At 28.9% G+C, this 24,370-nt stretch overlaps 1 protein-coding gene across 1 annotated transcript in view; it reads right to left on the bottom strand.

Annotated features, from left to right (window-relative positions):
* The window catches only part of LOC129989115 (neprilysin-1-like), a 53,812-nt gene extending 29,998 nt beyond the window's left edge, over positions 1 to 23,814 (bottom strand). The window contains exons 1-9 of the mRNA XM_056097439.1: positions 23,767 to 23,814; positions 21,639 to 21,719; positions 19,749 to 19,867; positions 13,156 to 13,230; positions 10,640 to 10,801; positions 10,148 to 10,234; positions 6,830 to 7,038; positions 4,669 to 4,851; positions 3,330 to 3,401 (exon numbers count right to left, since the gene is read on the bottom strand). Of these exons, the coding sequence (XP_055953414.1) occupies positions 3,330 to 3,401; positions 4,669 to 4,851; positions 6,830 to 7,038; positions 10,148 to 10,234; positions 10,640 to 10,801; positions 13,156 to 13,230; positions 19,749 to 19,867; positions 21,639 to 21,719; positions 23,767 to 23,780 (1,002 nt within the window). The 5' untranslated portion in view covers positions 23,781 to 23,814. The remainder of the gene's footprint in view (positions 1 to 3,329; positions 3,402 to 4,668; positions 4,852 to 6,829; positions 7,039 to 10,147; positions 10,235 to 10,639; positions 10,802 to 13,155; positions 13,231 to 19,748; positions 19,868 to 21,638; positions 21,720 to 23,766) is intronic.
* Positions 23,815 to 24,370: the final 556 nt, after the last annotated feature.

Here is a 24,370-nt window from a genome sequence, read left to right as displayed (position 1 = left end):
TAAGTATCTACCTTACTTTCGTAGTATCGATTATTTCAACATATTTTTGGCAAATTTGATTTTGATATTTTTGTTTATATTTATTTTATAGACTATAAAGGGTGATTCTCACACTTTGAATAACAGTCTTATGATGAAAAAATATTTATTCAGAGAATATGATTTCAAGTTTTTATGTTTGATATGGATGTACATTTCAGATTCTGTTCATTCTATTTATTTCTATCTACACCTTTACGTTTTGAATTATCGTGTTAACTTGGTTAGTGGGATATATAGACTTTCTCTTAAAGGATTCTTTTCACAATTTGATAGAAATTCTCACAATTAGATAGCTAGAAATTGATAGAATAGAAAAAAAAATCATATTACCTTGAAATTACCATAAAACACCTTGAGATAAACAATTGAAATTTTGTATGGTCTTTATACCAAATTTGCTGATTTCTATCAAATTTTGAGTAAAATCTGTTCAGAGGAAGTCGGTCTGTCCGAATATAAGTTAACGCGATAATTACAAAACGAAGAGAGCTAGACTTATGAAATTCGGCACACTGATTTAACATCTATAGTCAAGACACCTGTCAAATTTTGAGCCAAATTCAACTATGGGTCGATTGTCGGCTAGTTTGTACTTTCAGAAACATGTAAACGCGGTAATTCGAAAACGCAATGACTTAAATGTATCAAATTTGGTATGGAATCTTCTGATTACAAATAAATTTTTGTGTCAAATTTTTGATTTAATCGGTATTGGAAAACGTGTCTAAAACACAAATTCAATTTTCGGAAACTATTAATGCATGCTAGGGATTTATCGCCAAATAACTCGCCAAGAATGACACGATAGATTCAGTAAAAATGCAAAATTCACGCCAAAAGTTAATATTTCGTAACTATTGCACGCCAGTGCCATATAAGGCGTTGTCTGGCATGGCGAGTTTATTAAAGAGTATGCGAGAAAGTTTGAGGGGACTACTCCCACTGGTTTTCTAAAAAGCTGATATCTTTTTCTTGTCACTTCACATCCCTTGACTGCATCTATTGTTCTAATTTCAAAATTGATCTAAGGAGAAAAATGAGTCATTCAGGATGTCACAGGAGGCTTGTTTTCTGTTATAAGCTTAAATAATTGTCCGTATAGATGACAACGATGTTTTCAAACATATTTGGAAAATATTTGTTAAATGGGTGCACTGTAATTGCACAGAATGTGGTTTTCTGATCTGTACAACATTAGAACTCGATTCACCTCCATTTTTATATGTGTAAATATTGATTTTGCGTCTATGGAGAAAACAGAAAATTCTCCTTGTTGGAATAAAAATCTGCAGACATAACTGCTGAAGGTGATTTGAGGGTGAATTTTTTTTTTTTAAGATCTAGGTATAATTATTAGCACCCAAGAAGTTTATGACACAAGGCTTACAATAATTCAATACTCATCCGATAGTGGAAGGAAGTTTCTAATGGAAAAGATACATCCATAAATACAAAAGAAGGGAGAAAAACAAGAATATATACAAATACAAACAAAAAAAAAAATTCCCTACATGCAAACAGAAGGATCCAGTAATTAAAATTATACAATGGGAAAGGTTTAGAAACATGGCCGAAATAAGATATTTTGATGCTTTTTATGTATTTGTATTTTGAATAAGTCTGTAAAATATATGTAAGCAAAAATGCAGAAATACAATCGAAATAATACGGGAAAAACACTGTTAATATATGTACAGAATGAGAAAAAAGACTATTTTCTCTGAACAACGACAGCGAGAGGAGGAAGCCAATACTGTACTGTTCTTTCGAAGACAATTCATAAGGGTACGTCTTTTGAAAATGAATTTGTACATTCAAGTATCAAGTGTTTGGTGTCCTAGACTTCATTTCTGTAGCAGAAATACATGTCAGTAAGCGACAAATGACCAGTCCCAAACTGGCTAAGCTTAAAATTGGATTAAAAGTACTTAGCCTTTAAACCCCTCGAAATGGAAGGAATATAAGGTATTCCATTAAGATATAACTTTTTTCTTAATGAATTCTTAAAATTCGATTTAAGGATACTCATAAGAATCAAATTAACTAATACTGTTGTTTCTTCGGCAAGCCAATCACGCGTTTATTGCTATGGATTTCCGTATGACCTCGAGTAAAAGAAAAATACACTTCTGCTTTGAACAAAAATCCCATTAACTTGTTATTTAACAATTATTCGTTTTGGGGAATTAATGTTATTTAGGGCACATAAAGATGAGAGGGTGTCGCTGCAAATCAAAAAATTCATTTCTTTGGGACTGTTTGGACTATGTAGAGTAATTCAGCCTGGAACACACTACATTCATCCCTTATTCTAAATTGGCGAGCTTCGATTTTAATAAAATCTTATAAAATAACAAATGTTCTACCAACCTTACTGTTCATTTTGCTACCATCTGTAAAGCAAACGATGGGAAAGTCGTCTTCAATGATTTTATGATAACTAAGTTAAGAGGAACGATATTGGTACTAACGTCGTGTTTAGGTTAACGAGTAATACTGGTAGTGAAAGAAAACTACGGACCTTCTCATACATTTAAATAAGATTAACACATTGCGTACGGCTCATGGGATTTTTTGTTTTTAGCAGGCCGAACGTTGTGGCTGGGTCACGAGATATCTCGTTTTCATGTTTTTTTCGGCTAAATTGATGCATAACCAACCAGAGGCAAATATTTAACACATTAAGGACAGCAAAGAAATCTGTAAGACATACGCCTGGGATAGCACGTTTCTGGGCAAACTTATACATTCTAAAATCATAACTTTATTATTTATGGAGCAATAGCAGACGAGACACGCAACACGGGAAAGCTCGTGAGCGGTCCGTAACAGATGCGACTTGAAACACGAGAAAAATCGTGAGCGATCCTTAATGTCTTTAAACAAGATACTGCTGCAAATCGTGTCTAAGACCATTGTACAAGGTAATATTATGCTTTATCAAATATCACACTTTAAAACATTATTCAAGTCTGTGAAATAAATAGTTAAAATGTAAAATGTAAAAAAATACATGTATAAAATATATAGTAATATTTAAGAATATTTTAAGTAGATGTAATACCAAATGCAAATTAAAAATGTGCATATATGCATCCTATTGCTCGCCAAACATGCTTCTAGAGCCTTCAAAAATGTGCGGGTCCTGGGAGCGCGTTGAGCACGCAGTGTGTCGTGCGCAGTGTTAAGAAAGATTATAGTTTGATTACTCAATCAGGGTCCGTATCTTAGGAAATATTTTGAGACTTCACAAGCCCTTAATCAAATGCATCAAAATGCAAACTTACATTGACTTCCGAGTTCAATTCCCCAACTGCTTTTGCAAGGCTCTCCTGTTCATCTACTGATTCCATGCTAGCCTAAAATGAGATAAAGGTTATAAAAAATGTTTGCAATTTTTGTTACAACAAGTTTGAAGTTTGGTACTAAGTGATAGTCATTTGGTAATTAGAAACATACAGAAATGATTATTTAATAATCAGAGATTTGCATTATTTAGTGTTGTCAAGCAGTTGTAAAAAATCTTATAGGTCTATAAACATTTTTTCTCTAAGTGTTTTCGAAACAAAGATCTGAATTTGTTCCAAACACAACTTGTTTTAAAAATTCGATTTTTTTTCCTTTTAAACAAAATGCATTGATGCTGGTGAAGGATTTATATTCTTAGTAGAGAAACAGCTAGCTTATCTAAAAATGAGAATGAAAGTTGACAAAACCGAAAAAAAAAAAAAAGTCAAAATTCTCGCTATCAATGCAATGACGGCCTTTTTCTATTATGATGTTGTGCTTTATGAAATTTTGCCAACTTGATAGCCTATCGATGAGAAATATTGAGAATTTTGCAGAAGTGTCTTGAAATAATTCTTCACAAACAATCTGAATTTTGGCGACAAAAGTCGCGGATTCTACACCAAAATAAATGAGTTTTTTCACAATATCCTTATTATTCGTAAATTGTGAAAAAATTTAAAATAAATAAATAAAGTATTACATTTTTAAATATTTTTTCTTCCTGGTCCTCATTTTTAGGCTATTGATATGCTGAAAGGTTTTGGTGAGAATATCTTTAAAATAAGTTGAGAGAATGCAAAAAAAAAAAAAAAAAAAAAAAAAAAACCTTTAAGTGTATTGCAATTGGAAAAGATTATTTAGAAGGGAAAATATTAAATATTGACCAATTAATTGATATTTTTTGTTATCTAAATAGTTTTTGATAGTAGTAGTAAATTAGACAGTCGCTACTTATTTTTTTATAGAAACTTAATCTACCTAATTTATAATCTCGAAAAAATAACTACATTTTGAAAAAAATATAATATAAATCGGTTATTTTTTCATTTAGAATGCGTATTTAATTTTTATCGGACCATTTCTATTTAAATCTTACTCGGAAATATTACTATAATTTTCGACCATACGTACGGCGCACAGAATAGTCAAATTGGCTTTCGAGCAAAAAAAGAAAGAGAAACAATTATGTGGATATATAATAGCGGATCTTGTTGACAGTGTCTCTATTGGTTTTATTCTGTCATTCTAGAAACAGTTTTGGAGTTTCTTTGACTTCTATATCATACTATTTATTGAATATTCTTATATTTTTAAAGCAATAGGGTGCTTACGTACATTAAAAAAGAGATAATCTAACTCCACTATTTCCTCGGCTTGCTCTCTGAGTGTGTCATCGTCGAGCGTAGAGCCCATAAGACGAGCGATGTCCATGATGTCATCGCACGTTTCTTCTCTGTAAGTTTCGTTCAAGAAATCGTGATCTCTGCCACTTGCGAAAGGAAAGAAACCGCTTTGCAGCTAATAAAATGAGAGAGAAAGAATATGAACAACACATATGCACACATGTTACGGTAAATGTAACAAACGTGATTATGCATAATTATCGGTGATTATTCATAATCGCTTTTTTCGATATCTTCTGGTTAAATGATTATGAATAATCACTAGTAATTATGCACAATCACAATTGGGGACTTTATAAACTAATCTTAAATGTGATAAATATTCATTAATTTATTATATTTAGTGGTGATTATGAATTATCACGGGTAATTATGCACAATCACTATTGGGGATTTTATAAACTAATCTTAAATGTGATAAATATTCATAAATTTATTATATTTAGTGGTGATTATGAATTATCACGGGTAATTATGCACAATCACTATTGGGGATTTTATAAACTAATCTTAAATGTGATAAATATTCATAAATTTATTATATTTAGTGGTGATTATGAATTATCACGGGTAATTATGCACAATCACAATTGGGGATTTTATAAACTAATCTTAAATGTGATAAATATTCATAAATTTATTATGCTTAGTGGTGATTATGAATTATCACGGGTAATTATGCACAATCACAATTGGGGATTTTATAAACTAATCTTAAATGTGATAAATATTCATAAATTTATTATGTTTAGTGGTGATTATGAATTATCACGGGTAATTATGCACAATCACTATTGAGGATTTTATAAACTAATCTTAAATGTGATAAATATTCATTAATTTATTATATTTAGTGGTGATTATGAATTATCACGGGTAATTATGCACAATCACTATTGGGGATTTTATAAACTAATCTTAAATGTGATAAATATTCATTAATTTATTATATTTAGTATTACCCGTGATAATTATATTTGTGTATAATTATCATGGGTAATTATACACAATTATCGTATTACATTTACCTAAACATATATTTAAGTAGTGATGGCTTAGATTTGTACTTGAATGGCTCGATTGAAACAACTTTTTACTTTTAATTAAAGTATAAATTAATATGATTTGTTTGTTTTAGATACTTGTCATTATACTTTTGGTTGATTTTACCCTAAAGGAGGGGTGATATGCAGTAATTAAGATGAACGCATTTCTGGAATTCTTTGTCAGCCTTTGATCTTCTCTCCGTTAAAGGTGTAATCCTTTAACCCTGTTTTATTTCCTGTCATTTTTAACTATTCTAATTTGAAATGTGTGTTTATTTTTTATATGATTTCTTAACTTTTGCTGAATATTTGTAATTGATACGCGACCTAATTTCGGATATCGAATCGATTCGGATAATTCGATATCATAAACACTGAAATTTTGATCTCATATAAAGTATTCGACATCTTGACTTACAATATAAAAACAAAAAGCATATACAACTTGTAGACTCTTTTACGTATAATTTCATTAGTATTGCTATTACTTAAATATCGCGTGTTCATTACTATTTATTATTTATAATGCGTAAAGAGTAATGCGTGTTCATTACTATTTATATCGAAAAAATATTACGAAAAATAATTTTTCAAATTATTTTGCCGCTGAAAAATGGTTGATGGTATTCTAGTAGCATTGAAGACTAAATATCTACTAAAAAGTACCTACAATGATACAGATACATTTAATGCACAGAATAATAATGTAATTATTATTTTTGCTCATTGCTTATTTCTAGGATTTCTAATTTTAGCTTTTGTTGAGGAATAAAATTTCGTCATTTTTAAGATCAATTCATTTTCTTTTGATAAATCCATAATATTTTTAATATCTTAATGCATTTTTGACTCTCTTAAACTTCTAAAATCGTTGTTTACTTAATTTATTTTATTTCCCATTGTTCATATCTAGCATTAACTCGTAATTTACAAAACCCAGCTTTATTCCCTCACGCCTGCGTCACGTCTCAAATAATAAATTGAATAACATAAATGGAAGACAATAATTGAATGAATAATCAAAATAATGAGAAAAGAACCTATTACCTCCATTATGTAATATCTGTTATCCACAAGATTGTTCATGAAAGATATGTCCACAAAAATATCTGTGAAAAGATTTCTATTTGCCTTTGCCGCTTTTTCTTGCCAATCATAACCGTCTTCTGTCCATTCGTTGTCGCCAATCATAGGCCACCCTCCGTATTGCTTTACAAGATCCTGTAATTGCTTCATTCCTATTTCATTTCTGGCATCTAAAATCGTCACAGAAGAAACGAGAAATTGTTTGGAAATTTGGTATAAAGAGAATTATATTCAACTTTTTAAAATGTCATTTCGTTTAATAATGATACATTAATGGATTTTTAGAATTCAGAACCGATTTAAATTTATTACATACTATTAAATTGAAAAGAAATTTTTATAGTAAAAGGTAGATGTCTCAATGTCTACGGGTTCTCGGTAAGTAGGTGGACATAAGCATTGTATGCACAAAATGTTCAAATGAGGCTTTATATAGTTTAATAAATGTATATTATTATAGATGGCTCAGTAAATAATTTCAGAAGACGCGTGGATCTTCGTTTTCTTCTTAGATAATTGGCAGTTTAAAAAAGCATCGAATTAAATGAAATTATTCATTAACAATATCTCAAACAGTACAATTTTGTTGTATATGATATTACGATACGATTGCAAACGATATTACGATTGCGATGCTGTATACGATACGAGTGGAAACGATACACAAGTACTATACCATTTGCTGTATTCCTCTTGAGTTTTGTTTGTTTCTTTTTTTATAAATAAACAAAAAGATATTGCTGAATTGAATCAAAGTTGCAATTGAGGAAATAAAAACAAAAATTTGTTGTGTATGTTTTCCTCTCAAAAGTATTTCAGCAATTATTATTACGGCAATTTTAATACGTAAGTTTAATTCAAACCGGTTGAAGAAAATATTAACCGAAAATCTAAGAGCGGCCCAATATTATATAAAAATGTGAAATTTCAATACTATTTTCATGAAAGTATTCTGAATTTAGTCTAATTCAAACGTCGCATGTAGATTATTCCTTATTAACTCATATTTCTTGTCTTTTTAAAATGTATTATTGGATTTAGAATATACTCTTAAGAAATAATGGCTTTAATAAATAAATGTTTTTTACATCTTTATTAATTTTCTGGACACGTAGGCAGATTAGATTATGCAGAAAATAATATGCAGTCGTTTGAAATAATAAATAAAAAAAAATCGATTCTTTACCGGAACATTTTTTGAGTGGGTACCTACTGCTTAATATGCTTTAATGGTTAAAATGACTGATATTTCTACAGAGGATACTAAAAATTGAATGAATTTTTTCTATATATTCCATCCATCCATTCTATTCATTCCTTTACTATATATAAAATATAGATAACTTACAAGGCGTTTGAACAAATGTTATATCACTAGGATGAAAAAAAGATGCATCAATAAATATATATTGTATCAATATATATATATATATATATATAATATTACATGGATTGATGCCATGTCACGAAATAAAAATAGGTTTTTGTATTTGGATATTTAGATGTATATTTTACATGGATCGATGTCTTTCCATCAAACAAAAATAGATTTTTCAATTTAGTATTATTTTGCATCTTTTATTTTTAGATGGCAACGATTTGTTTCGTTTAACATTTCTTAAAATTTTTGTATTATGCCTAGCGCTTTTAGTTCATTTTGACTAACCTCATTGCTTTGTTATGTAAAACCATTCAATTTTCCATTTATTGTTAAGTGATAATTTATTGTTGACAGAAATCAATATTTTGACCTATTTTCCTATATATCAACTTTCAATAGGTACAGAAAGATATACAAGTTTCGATTTTCCCTAAATAACAAGAAATGTTTGTGAAAAAAAAGTTTTTTTTCTTCTTCTGTGAGCTGTCGATGACCTCTTTCATAAATTTTGATGCATTTTTTGCTCCTATTTTGTTATAGAAAAAAAAAAATCTTCGGAAATATTTTTTTTTTCAAAATTGCATCTATTTTCCAGATTTCGATGTGCTATTTCTTTCCACTTCAGTTATTCTTTTAAAACTATGAATATTAAAAAAATAATTTTTTAATTTTTGAAAAAGTTAAATTTAAAAGAAAAATTAATAGAAAATTTATGAATAGTAATCAAAACTGAATTTCTGATAGTAAAAAAAACTTATTGGGAAGCATCAAATTAAAAATGATTTTATTGTATAAAAATCACCTGTTTGCATCCATCTATTAATCTAATGAACCTGATTTATGCATTAATTTATTCTTTTTTTTCAATGGATCAAAATTATCTTGATGCTATTATGTTGAATATTTTCAACTATTTATCTTGGATAATTTATTAGTTAAGATCTTGATTTTTATTGAAAGTCAGATTAGAATTATCAACTACTCGTATTTTTCTTTACTAAAGTATATTTTAAAACAATCTTTTTCAATAGACAGAATTTGATGAAAAAATGCAAATGAACAGATTTTTTTTTTGTCAAGAAAGATACAAGTACTTTTATTAGAGAGTTCCATGACTTTTCTTTATTTGATACAAAATGAATATATGGTATTTGTTGTTTAAGGTGATTTATTGCATTATATATTAACTGTTCTGCTCTATGATCTCCTTTCATCTCTAGGAAGCTTCATTATTCCCTCTTTATTAGCAAAACATTCCTCATAAAGTATATTATTTTACTTATGGATAGGAAACGTTTATCAGGGAGAGAATTTTTTTAATGATGGTAACAAGGAGTGGTTGGATGGAGCAAGATCTGGGAAGTTCCGAGAAAGCTAGAAAACGGTCCAATGAAACTGTAACAGCATTTCTTTTACTGCCAATGTAATAATGCTCTTCAATGAGAGTCTGCTTTTTTAACTACACTTGGAAAAGTAATCCGAGTAAAATTCACCCAATACAAGGGCTTGTTTATTGTTCCGAAATATAAATACATATATCTGTTTTGAGGTGAATTTCCCTGAAAAATGAATCTACATCTTTCATCATTCTGTAGGAGTTTTTAACGATCAAAATTTAAAAATAAATAAAACGTCGAAATGATGCGCCGTCTTGAATGGTGAGTGAGAGGCACCTTCCAAGTGCAAAAGGGTTAAATTGTTTTCAGGACTCAAGACTATTTGTCATTTTCTATAATTATTTATAATTATTACAATTTCTTATTTTATTTAAGGGTGCATTTTAATATTTTGTATTTATTTCTGTCATCAGAATAGAATACTATATGGCATAGGAAACCAGAATTTGAACCATTTAATTTTATTAAAAAGATATATTATTTGGAAAATTCTGGACTTACCTTTATTCATGCAGGCTTTGTAAAGTTTTCTAGCATTTTCAACAGATTTGGAAGTTGTAGTTTCATTACTTTCATTTAATATTAAATCTAGAAAAAGGTAAAACCTATAAAATTAGTTCTTATGTAAAAGATATAAAAAGGAACAGGAACATTTGTTTGATAAAAATGTCGATGGCATCAATTTTGTCAAAAATCTTTTTTTCTGAAAGCATTTAATAGCAATTCAGAATTCCTACTACGATCAATCATTGATTAATCGATGGAATCTTTTAGAGAATGCAATAAGGAAATATTTACAAAATATGTTTCAAATAAATGTTGGAAAATTCGAACTTTACGAAATTTAAAAAAAATAAATAAATTTCTTTTTAAAATTGCAATCATAAACGACTACCTCTTTAACATTTAATTAGTGTCAAAATAAAGTTACAGAATTTTTTTTACAAATAAAGTTAAAAGACAATTATCAAATTTCTTTGTAATCAGACTTACCTGTAATGGAAAGTGTCATTTCTTTTTGACGGTCCTCATGAACCATATATGCCTGTCTTCCTTTTGGAATGGGATGTTTTTCCATCCATCCACCACATGCATATTGGTAGAAGTCCACGCAGGGATCCGTGCTCGGATCTAAATTCGAAAGGAGGCCTTTGGCTGGAAAAAATTATGTTGTTGACATTTAATAACGTATTACTAATTTTAATTTTGCAAAAATCTTTTTTTTTTCATTTATTAAAGCATAACTCGTTTTCAGTTAGTCAAAGAGCCTTCTCATATATAAAAATGTTCATGCTGTTGAAAGAAAAAGAAATTCAAGCCACAGATGGGGCAATCTTACCAGGATGACGATAAATCCTGATTTCTTATGGATAATGAGTCAGTGAAAAATTGGCTAACTGCGTCATACGTGTAAGAAAGCAATTTTGTGGGAAGTATTATCGTGAAGTAAACATACCAATACAAAACGATGTTTTCACGACCGTGTTTACTTTAGTTTAGTTAGTCCCGTTGTAAAGCAACACTAGGGCTATTTTGGGACGGATCTCGTCATTTTGAACCGAGGTCAGATGACGAGGACGACACCTGAGCTGGCACCCACCTCTCCACACCACACCACACCAGCGGGAGGACATTTGGCATGACAGATTTAACGTGCAACAGACCCCCTTACACGACAGTTCTTCGGTGGAATTGGGTCTCGAACCTGAAACCCTACGGCTCACAAGCCGGGACCTTACCACCAGGACACCGCGGCCGTTTGCTTTATGAAGTCAAGTTGAATAAAAAAAAAGCGGTGGAGTCTACTAAAAAAATGTACTCTTTCTTTAGGGAGACTAAATTGAATAAGCATATTACGCCGAAGTTGTAACCGATTGAAATAGGAATATATTAGAACTTCCAAGACAAGACAATTTGGGCATCCATCTAATATTGAAGAAGCCATTCTCAAGGTGTATATGAAGTGTAGTTCAAAAGAGTTCGCGCTAGGGCTTCAAATATGGGATGAAACTATATGATTGCATCTTCATAATCGTGGGAAAACATGGAAACTTATGAAGCTCATAATTAGCTCTTCATGCCTATCGCAAGAACCCTTAATATCTGGAACAGATATTGGAATGTGTCCGGAAATTAGTGTTATATAATTAAAGAAAAACATTTATTTGGTTTAACTTTGGTTCTATGGTATTTGTTTTCAAACATTCATCAGTAAAAAGTACGACTTTGTCTCATGGGCCTATATTGATATTTTTTTATATTTAATATGCATAGACAATGGCAAGACCATCACATTCAAGAAGTAATTGCTCCACTTACAGAAGATTGTATCTGCAATTCGTCAGAAGCAGCCAGCAAAAGAGTGATCATAATGCTCAAAAGCAAAAGAGTGACCATAATGAAATAACAAACTTCATATGGACAAAGCGACAAAGGAAGTGACCAGCAGAGTTTTTTCGGAAGTTTTGCTTCAAAAAGTTCAGATGTCGTCCTCGTCATCTGACAGCGGTTCAAAATTATGAGATCCGTCTCAAAATAGCCCTAGTGTTTTACAACGGGACGTTAATATTACTAAACTATACTAATGACCAACTTCTGAGTGTTCCCATCGTTACTGTACCTTAAAACTTGTTAACCGATTGTGTGAAAATTCTTCCTATTCATCTGTACTCGTTTAGAAATATCCCACAGTTCCTTACACCCGATGGTTGGGAGAAAGGATAAAACAATAACATAGTTCCCGATAGTTCTTTCTTCATAACAGCACACAAATTAGCAAATTTTTTTTCAAGAGTGGAAAACCTTTTATACAGAAATGCACTAGATAAAAAGAAAAAAAAATGTTTTAATAGCATTTTTAATGGTAGAATTATTTATATAACAGTCATCTTGGTATTTTCTCAATCTTCCTGAATAAATTTTATTCTGTTACTGTTATTGCCACATATCGGTCTTTTCTGAAAATATTTATCAAAAATTTTTTAAAAAGGACTTCCAATCATTCATTATTGCCATTTGGAACAGTAATGTGAAGCGTTTGAATGGGAATAAAGATTTGTAGCCAAATGATTACACGATGCACTGTCAGGTTAAATGGATGTTTCGAAACAGAGAAATGCTATTATTTAGAAATTGGTAGTCTTAAATTATTTTTTCTTTGAATGATAATAAAGTTTGATACCTGTTTTAATTCTGTACATATAGGTATGTACTAAATCAGTTTCAGTTTATGAAAAAAAAAGCATTTTTAAGTCATTATTAAAGAAAGAATTTACTTATCATTAAATAATTTAATTCAGACACTGACTGTAAGATTGTAAAGTCGAGCTAAATGAAGATGTCTGGCTGAAAAATCTTTTCAATTGGAAACAAAAATATCAGTTATGACAGTGATTTAATCATCGTGGATAAAAATTGAATTGAAATAATGTTTGTTTCTAGTATTTTTAAACATCTGGCTAACGTTCACTGTAGAAAGTGTAATAAAAAGGATAAATAATTGTACAAACCTGTTTCTTTGCAAGCATCTGTATCACAAATATCATCTTCTTCTACATAAATACTTTTTAGTTGCGACAATGTGGCTAAAACAATATAAAGAATTAATAATTTTTGGTATTTTAAATTTTACTAAAATTAAATATTCGAGAAAAAGCAATTGAAAGAAATTTCTTTCTATAATTTCTACTTCTGGAAATGTAATTGTTGTTCATAAAGAAACTTATACAGTATCCTACACAATGTAAATTTCATGTCAAACACGTGAATCTTTGATTATGGAAATTTATATCCGCAGAATGTACTTAGGAGAAAAAAAATCGAGTCGCTATTTACCAAATTGTATTTATTGTATTTATAATCAACTTTCAGTGAAAATATAACTTCCACGAATCGGCTAAATTATTTTTAGCATATCCTACTAGAGCATTGTCTATTTAAAATTTGCCTTAGAAACTAAAACTACCTGGTATCTAGGCACTTTCCAAAACCAAAACTAAATTTACATAACCATGCAAACACGGAAAAGGGTTGTTCCTGGAATTGCATGTTAGACGTAACGATTGTTTTATGATCACGAGTTAACTAATGGAGATGGATTAGTGTTGATTTTTATTTTACATCGAAATTGAGTCAACAAATGAATAATTCCTGAAACGAATCCATAGTTACATTTATTGATTAACAAATATGAGAGCTTTGAACTTTCAGTTACTCGTTTGAATGGAAAACTTTTTTAAATTTTCTTTTTGTTCTCGGGTTGTTTTAGAGATTGATATTTAAAGCATTAAATACTTAATATATTTTTTTTTAAATGGAAGAGACTTTCTTTGAAATTGTTTCAAAATATAACCTCAGTTGAGTTGAGAGGTCGGCCACAAATTATGATAAGAAATATCTTTTCCTTTTACTTTTTGCTATTTCCTTTACTCAGTTTTACATTTACATCCTGTAAATAAAATGTGATCTATCTGCAAGTTTTATCCTTTTTAGATACATGCTTATTATTTCTAAAGTTCCAATGGTGAGGGAGGTAATCTCAAGAAGATATTCAATATTTAAAAAAAAAATGATCCAAACTGTGTTATTTGAAAGTACGATTGTTCCGTTTTTGTTCTGCTTCTTTAGGACCAATAAAACATTTTTTCTCGTCATCTGCCTAAAATTCAAAATTATAGACTCATTACTTTTGTATTGCTTTAAAGTATGACTATTTTTTTTTTTTTTTTTTGCATTCTACTTTTCGCTGCTATGAGGATATTTGGCATTTTTTCTATTGGTTTATAACACTTAAATAAAACTTTTTTTTATTTAAATAATATAAAGAAACCTTTACTGAGAGCACAACTGCTGATTTTGGTTGCTAATCAAAGTAATTGTGGTGTCTTATATGAAATTTAACCGGTGATTGTGACCAAGAAAATTTTAAGCATCTGATTATGTTATAAAGGAGAGTTAATGAAATAACAATGATCAATAAATCAAAACATAGGGCCAGATGAAAGGTATGGTATATTAACTGATGGATGAGGATTGTTTATTAAAGTTATATTTTGGTACTTGAGTTCTTAAACAGGATTTTTACGAAAAAATATTGAAATACTGAATAAATACAAATTAATCACTATTTCTGAAATTTAATTTTAAAATTATAAATGATTCATTTTTAATAGTAATCTGCGATGTAGAAATTAATATTAAATGTTTTGTTTCCTTAATAACACTTCTTTAAAAGTAATTTGATGAAGTGTATATTTATTCCTTTATTAAGTACGGAAAAGGAAAAAAAATATCGTCGGAGTGGCATATCTGAAGTAGTTTAATGAGCTTTAGATTTTGAAATAACCAAAATCTGCATCAGCTGTTTCAGACCAACAAGCATTTTAGGAAAAGAAAAAAACATTTACAAAACGGACCAAATAATTGCTATTGAAAGACATTGGTTGTTTGTGGAAAAGAAGATAGTGTTGTGCAAGATATTAGCGGATATACTTGCGCGTTCTATACAGAAATGAATGAATCGCATCAATCATGAAATAAATGTTCCATAATCAATTGTTTGAAAGATCTTAAAGATCTTGTATTTTAAATACTAATTGAAATCTTTTTCCAAACAGTTATTACAGTAGGCATTCTTTAATCCAGACAGCTAGAGATAACATTGCCTGAATATAGATTATAACCTGATTATCCAACATCCATGTAGTTTTGACAAGAAAAATTAATATAGTACATTAACATTTAAAACAAGTTTAAAATAAGTTTCTCTCTATTATAAAAAATTTCTCATGATGCTAATGTTTTAAAAAGTCTAATATCCCGTGGTATTCGTGTTTAGATATTTTTTTCAAATAATCATGAAGGATAAACTTATAAATGCAGCCCATTTTTAGCCTTTCTTGAATTTGCCAAGTTTTATAAACATTTTCAATATATTAGAGGTCTGTTTCCATGAGAAACCACTTCATCTGCTTTGACTGCTTCTTAATCAGATTTTATCTCCTAAACTGAGGTTTCTTAGGCGTTCTTAAAATTTTCTATAATTAGTTACTCACTTAGTGCATCGAGCATTGGCACACTTTTATTTATTTCAACCTCAATAGTCAATAACTTACATATCAGGGTTAGACTTGTGGACTGATATTTGATGCATTATTTTATAGAATTTAGTTGCATATTTCAACCACTGGTAAAGTTTGGACATTAATCAGTAATCAACAACGGAAACCATCCGAAAATATTCCGCGCAAAGTGGCTTGGTCGCTACCGGATTATGAACGAACGGGAGAATGTCAGATTAAAGACATCTACTTAGGTATAATAAATGAAGCATGTCTCTTGTCAGTGACATACCCCAACGTTTTGGGGGGCATCAGACCTTCCCCTATATCGAGCATCTTCTAACGTCCATAGGGAGAATCGGGTAATCGCATGGATGTATGTCACGTAACCATCAGAGAAGAGGCTATAGTCGAAAAATGGAATCTGAAATGTTTTTTTTTAATGGGATGTTACGTATTTTCGTACGTGTTATATTTTTTGAGATATGAGTTTGAATCTAAAAATTATTTGGCATTCCCACTTTATAGTAAGTTGGTTAACATATCTCTGACTTTTATCCACTTTTATGATACTTTGAGGCAAAATGGTTTGATTCCAGATTTTTTTTTTTTAATTTGAAACATTTAACAGAAAACGCAAGCCAGAAACGGAATAAAATGGTTAATAAAGATTTTTCTGGCAAATAATTTCGCTATGGGAAGATTGTGTAATTAAATTGATACATTGTCTACAATACGTAAAAAAATAATTTTTTCATGTTTCAGTAGCAGTAGCAGTATTGTATGCAAAATCAACTGCCTTAATCCTTACTGTTAGATTTCCATAAGTAAAAATTGTATTTTTAAATAATATATAAAATGTATTACTATTATTATTATACATTATATATTCAATACTGAAATGTATAACCATTTTAGACCTTAAAAGACGTTTACTTTGTGAAAACACCAAATACATATTGGATTTAAAATCCACGAAAATATATTTTAAATCAATAACATTTTTATTACGATAAACAACTAAACTTCTGTCAGAGAAGGACTACATTTTGCTCTGTCTACCTAAAAAGCGATATTCCCTTTTGTAACCCTGAAATTTGCCATCGGGACTTCAGTCACACACATCAAAGTATTATTGATTTGAAGCGAGATAATTATGTCATTTACGCCTGTCTTTATATCCTTCGCTGCAAGTTGCCATTTTCTCACAACAAAAACTGTACTACAAATCTTCTATATCTTCTTTGTTATAGAGAATCGATTTTGTTTTGTCGGATTATTTAATCGATGCATGTCGTTAATTTTTAATATTCATTACTGAAATTCTGAAATTGATTTCCTTACTGAAGTTTTAAGGTGTCCATAGTTGCTGTATTTTCATTACAACTGAAATTGGAAATTTGGTGGATATTAATTATTAATAAGCTGTTTTTAAGTATTGCTAGGGTAAAAAAAAATTGTGATTATATTTCAATGTTATATTTTCTTTTAAATCACATACTGTTTCTATTTTACATACAATAATAATTTCATTTTGATTTTTGTTCTTGCATATCCCACCTCATTCATATCTTTCTGAACCAAAAAAGAAAAAAAATCGTAAATTTTGACTGATAATCATTTTAAAACTAATTTTTTCATTAATCAATATAATATTTATACTATAACAGCTTTGGAAAGAAAAGATATACAATACACTCTCGAATATCCGGTTCGTGATTATCCGGCCTAGCTTTCATTTGTCGTAATTAAATGAGGAAGGAAGGCTTTGCATTGACAATATTGCTAAGGCAATGGAAGCGGGCGTCTGTTACGAGCCTCTTACGTGTCTTGTGCAAAATACAAGTTGTGACAGGAAAACAGCAGCCTTCTGTTCGTTGTTAATTGTTTCGTCAGTGTGTAATGGAACTCAGTTGTTGCCGCTGTTCCCGATTATAACTGCACAGTACATATAGTATTCGTAAATTGTTCCTGGAGTATGCATAATGTTTTTTAAAGTGTATCACCGTGAAGATTTTAACCCTTTAAAGGTACATTTTTTTCTAGTCATATTATGTTAAAATATTTTTAGGCTTGAAATTAGAAAGAATAAGAAAAGAGATTCATTAACTTATTAGATAAATTTAATTTTAATTAATTAATTTGGTTAATTAATAATTAAGTAACTAATCAAGACGCATCATTTTGTCTGAGATAAAGAACTGAAGCATCTAAGTTTCTGTCTTTCTAAAAAAATGTGTCAGAACTTATGCCAACCTACATAATTTCATACAAAGATTGATACATTTGGTGGGAAGCATACTTCCCACGGTCCTAGAAAGGAGTAAAATGAGTGATCACCGAAAAAAAGTTTTAGTGACTATAGAGGAGAAATTACGCGTTATATAGCGACCAGACTCTGGTTTAACAGCAAAAACCGGCAACTGCTTCTATGATTTACCAGGCCGCATTCCCATTCTACGTGGCTTCAGATAAATGGAGGGTTTAGTACTCAATAAGAAGTGAGAAAATACATATTATAACAGTGACTATTGGTACAAAAACTTTGTCTTCTGGAATTGGGACAAAGAAATGAATTCGTAGAACTCCGGCCTTTCCGGCTTCTTTGTTATCCGGCCTACCCTTCCGCTACATTAGGCCGGATACCCGGAAGTGCACTGTACTTTCCATAAATTGGCATTGCACCAATTCCTTCTATTCATTCAGCATTTAAAAAAAAAGGGAGGGTGGCGTGTCTAAGAGAAAACAAGTCGTTCCATGCGGAGTCGGTTAGCCATTAACATCGTAAACAAATAGGAGTCTGTTCAGATTTTAAATGTCTTTTGTAATACTTATTATAAACTAGTCGCCCTTGGCAACCAGTTAGTTCGTTAAGATAATGAGTATTAAAAGCTTCATTTAAATATTTTATGTAATTTCGCAATGTTTTTTTCAGTAAATTATAGACGTGGATCTTGTACTAATTAAAAAAATTACTCCGTTGTATTCATTTAACTAAATAAAAGATAATCGTCAGTTTTCTGATATTCCATTTAAAATTTGGAAAAAATTATGATTGCTGTAAAATTTGTCAAAATATTTTGTAAATAATTTAAAAATTTTAAAAAATGATGTTCGACAAAATAAGAAGTTTTTGACTATTAAAGTGATATTAAACCATTTCTGTACGGCATTATTGTTTTAAGTTATGTCAAAGTCAAAATTTTATCTAATTTTTAAATGATAAAAATTTCTAGAAAATCTCTCCATTTCAATCTTCTAAAGTATATCTATGCCCACAGTTTAATAGTCAATTTTGTAGAGCGTTGTTTCACACACGCACGTTAAGCGCTTTTATTACAACAGAAAATAGATTATAAATTTTATTGTATAATTTTATGCATTTTTTAATACTTTGTGTAAGTTTTGGTATTAAAATGCAATTTCCTAATGTAATCTTAAATAATATGATACTTTCATCTATTAGTCAATTAGAGAACAGAATAAATTTTTATATGAATTATTGAATATCTACATCCATTAATTTAGAAAATAATTTTCCTCTTTGAATTTTCATGCAGTTTCCTTGAAAAATTCGTGCCTGAGTATATTGAAAATGAAGTTGCTATAAATTGGGAAGGGTACAAAGCTTTGTGACTTTGTTATAATATCAACTACTTATCCAGGAAATCCTTTATTTTGTTAATTATAACGAATGAAAGGAGTTGCCTTACTAGACTAGATTTTTTGTTTTATATAATTACAAAAAAATAAACCTTTTAGAATATTCTTTGTTATTATATCAAAATCTTTTGAAAAATAACTATGAAGACCTTATTAGACAAAACAGGAAAGTTTCTAAATTTCTGAGGCATTTAAATATGGCTTCAATGATAAATGGTTTGCAACTATAAAAACACAGATAAAAGAATAATAGATAAAATAAATCAGAATTTAAAGATCTTTTGCATTAATGAAATGTTTCCATTCAGTAAAAAAATATAATGATTAAAAGTGACAGGTTTCTTAGAATTCTAAAAAGAAATAAAAATTCAAATACTCACTTTTCCATCTGCTTGACATAATCCAAAGAGAAATTAAGAAAACAGTAGAAATGATGAGAAGGAGACATGACAAGAGGACTAAAACTTTTTCTTGCAAAGATTTAGGTGCGCGAAATATCCTGAAAAAGAATGAGTGCTTTTGCATTTCATATTTTTGACCAATTATAAAAATATGAACAATGTGCTGTAATTGAGTAATTATACTTCCACTGAAAAGCATATTAAGTGTATATATATATAATATATAATGTAGAAGCACATATTTTTGAATAGTTTCGTGATTGAATAGAAGACAATTTTGAGTTTTTTAGCTTTATTCCATCCTGAGAAGCATAATTAATGTGGGAGCAAGAAGCGACGAGATACGTCATTCTACAGCGTGACTCAAGAGCAAAAGAGCGAAATATTTCCCCCCGGTGATTTTATACTGTGAGATACTGATAGGGATTCACGTGCCGTTTTAGGTAAGGGAATTTAGGCATCTTTTAAAAGAATTCGCTTAGCATGACAGATTTTCATCCCTTCACTTAAAACGTGTGAAAGTGCTGATTAAAGCAGTTTTACAGAGCTCGTGTAGCCTTAATTAAATAAAAAAAGTGGAATTGGATCAGGAAATAAGAGAACATTTTAGAATGCAGTTATAAATATATGGGTTGAATTAAGATAAAAATTAGGAAATTAATTGGGATTTAATTTAGATTTAGAGATATCATTACATATATACAAAAAATGTTGACAAATATTCAGGATTTATTAAAAAATATAGGGAAAAATAATTTTTGTAATCAAAACTATCAATCCATAAATTTAAAACATTACCTTTTTCGTAAATCAATACAAAAAAATTATTCAAAATTATTCGCCGAGATTTACATCAAGAAGACATAGAAATTAATTTTATTAATTGCCTTTATTTAATGAGGAATCGAATCCTATATATCTATCAGTCTTTTTTTTTTCGTGTTAAAGACTATTGTATCCATACGTACAATCAGATCAGTTTATATTTTTTGTATATGTATACAGATTTTAAAATGCTAGAAATATTAAATAATTTCAAGGACTAAAAAAAATGCAAGTAAACAAAAATGGATTGAAATTGATACCATCTGCGTTCTTAAATATAGTATAAAAATTCTTATTTTCATCTCCATAATATTAGAAAGCGAGGATAACAATTTAATTAAGTCCAGTTCCTTAAATAATTTTTTTAACGTTCTAGATTTCACTGCTTATTTAACAATGTAAAACTATGAGGAAAGTTATAAACCAGGAAATATGCGAAAAGCTTCAAATAGCAGGCATTGAGGTAATAAAGATTTTTTAGAACTTATGAGCATTATGAACTTTAGAACATTTTTTTTTCTTCTTTCTTTTTACAATTTTTAGTTTCAATTGAGAATTATTAATACTATTCAAAGAATTCAAATTCCTCCGTGTATTTTATTAAATCACAAATGAAAACTAGCAATAATGGTTTTATCACTATATGATCTCATTTGTTATTATGCTAAACTTACTCTTATAATTACAATAAATTTATATATTATAATTGTTATATTCATTTATTATTCTTTAAGCTGTGTTATTATACACTTATTTTAAATAATTATTATATTATATTTTTATACGAACACAAAAGATTCGTTGCCTTTTTATAAACTTTTGCTTCATCGAATTTGAATTCTTTTTTGAACAAAACACTATGTTAATGATTTTAATTTTAGAATGGCAGTTAATGAGTTCGATCATTAAAGATTTGTAGTACAAAAACAATTATCAAAAAATGTACACTAATAATCTGTGGTAAAAAACTGACTGAATCAATTGTATCATGACTTTTTAACAAGACGATCAAAGTTCAAGAAATTTAAAAAATAATTTACTTACGTATTTCTTGAGTTTTTCTTTTGTTCATTTACATTAATGAGGAATGTATTTGAGTTGCTGCTTAAACTTCCACTTTGTATTCTAAAAAAAAAAAAAAAAAAAAAAAAAACTCTTAAGTTGCTATGCAAACTTTTGCGATAAAAGTCTTTTTTTAGTCTTTTTTTATGTTGTTTGGCGTTATTCTTAATTCATTAGAAAGAATGGAATATTAATTTAGTCTAACAAAATAAATACGATTGAATTAATTCCAAATCTTATTTGGTTTCATACTTTCAAAGCAAATTAGAATATCTTAAAAACAAATACATCCCATCAAATTTATTTAACCTGTTGCCAACAAATTAAATGAAATATCAAAAGATATTCAGTATATTAAAATGAAATGAGTTGTGAAATTAAACCTATTGTTATATATGCTACAATTGATCAATTATAATTTTATAGAAAAGTCTATAAAGCATATATATTACATTTTATGTATAAAGTATATTTTATTTGCAGTTTTCTCTGGAATATTCTAACTCAAAAGGAAAAAGTTCTAGAAAACTTTCATCATAATATATTTAAATAAATTTCAGCTAAGCCTTAAATTATATTTAATAACATGACTTAATACTAAATTATATATTTTAATCTTTTAATTTGAAATTTTGTGGAACATGTGGTTTGTGTATAATTATAAAAACCATAAAATATTGTGAAACATTTTTTAAATGATTGACGTCCAATAATAACTATTATATGTAATTGAATTGTTTCTCGCAAAAATAATTTTATATTCTATCTCTGTGTTACATTTGCCAACTGAAACTGCATTTCACGCCAAACTTTCAGAACTGCATTTCACTCCAAACTTTCAGAATCAGAGCCCGGAATTTTATCTCTTTCTACAATGGATAAACATTCAGAAAAATGTCCTTATCATTGTTATTATCTTGCATATTACATTCCATTTTAAGTTTGTATGTAGTAGTTGATGATTTCATATTTACGTAAAGATATAATATTTTAATTTAGAATGCTCTTGTCGAAGTGATGAAATTTATTTCATAATATTTCAGAAAGATGTTTTGATCTTTTTTTATAAATAAACATGATATTTTTAGATTAATATACTTTTGCTAAATTGTAAGATGTATAACTAGTACAATTTGTAACTGATATCAATGTCCTACAGAGCAAATTGTTGCACCCAGTAATGCCAGATTTTGGATGGATATTTCTTGGGGAAAATAATTCTATGGAAGGTTTTTAAAGTTTAATTTATTTTTAAATAATTAGTCGGAAGTTTAGCTTTTTTTTAAAATGGCTTTGGATGTTAGTATTCATAAAACATGTTTTTATATCTTTCTGAAATTAAAAAAAATTGTCTTTATGTTTAATATTTCTTAGAGGAAATTATTTTCACGTATAAATTCTTCTAAGAAAGTAGCAAATAATATTTTTTCTGACCCATTTCTTGTCATCTGCAATCCAGTTATCAAACTTTTTAAGAAAACTGCAACAAAATTTGAACAATCTTTTCAAAAAATTAACACGAATTTGAATATAATATAGAAAATCATTGAGTAAATACTTCTGTTCAGTGAGTGTATTAATTATTAATACAAAATATAATATTATGCAACGAATAATTTGCAAAGTAATCGCATATGAATTCCTGAAGAAAATATTTCAATGGTACTCCCATTTCAAACATTTAAAGATATTATCCCCCCCCCCCAAAAAAAAATTATTTACTTCCTATTTTTATATAAATGATAGATAGTTTATTTTATCAGAATTAAAATAGAATCTACAATCCAATCTTTCGAAAATTGCAATAGATTTGGAAATAGCATTTTAAGATTTAATTCAAAACTAACGACTTAAAAAACTTTATTTTATTTAACCTTTTAAAAACTTTACTTTCATTAAAAACTTAACTACTTTTCATTGAAAATTACTTAAAAAGTGTCTTAATTTCAAATGAATGATTTTTCTGAAAATAGTTTTGTTAGAAGAGAATATCTTTTATCCCGAAAGTATGTTTCTTATGAATATTAAACCTTAGTTTTTCTGCTTTAATTTAAAGTTATGAAGCTTATTATGATTTTATAAAGATCTTTAAGCAAATGAAGAAACTTACCTGTTTGAAGGCATTGCAATAAACTCCGAATTAATTCGCACAAAAGGAATAAAAGTTAAAAATTTAATTTGCAGCAGCGCGAAGTGATGTATTATTTTATCACACGAACCGTTACATAATAAACTTTTCCGTAGACGAAAGAAGCACAAAAACGTTTGGCGCGAATTTTCGATAAATATCGTCTGGTCTTCTTACATTCATTCCCTCGCGTGATTGTTCCATTTATTGGCCGCTTTGCATTATCGATATTCGGGGTGACCAATGGCCTTTATGAAGAAGACGGGAAGCCAGGCAGGTGTTAAAACTATGAACCTGGATTGTCCTCGAACTATTTTTTGTATTATTTGTTGTGAAGAGCCGTTTTTTAAGAAAGTGAAAAGGCTCAATTTGTTTTATCTTTTAAGAGCCGATATTCATTATAAATATTTCAGATTTATGATTTAAGTTCATTTCAGTTTTGGATCTGTATAATCACGCACTATTAAGAAATGCATTTTCACTTTCTATGAATATATAAATAACCATAAAAAAAAGCAGCATTTTTTTGCAGTCACATTTTGGCATGGAAATATTAATGAGTTTTTATGAAATTTATTAATATCAG

This window comes from Argiope bruennichi, chromosome 10, assembly GCF_947563725.1.
Source record: "Argiope bruennichi chromosome 10, qqArgBrue1.1, whole genome shotgun sequence".
Classification (NCBI taxonomy): Eukaryota; Metazoa; Arthropoda; class Arachnida; order Araneae; family Araneidae; genus Argiope; species Argiope bruennichi.
Note: the sequence above shows the minus strand (reverse complement) of the source record. Positions and strands in the feature narration are given on the sequence as shown.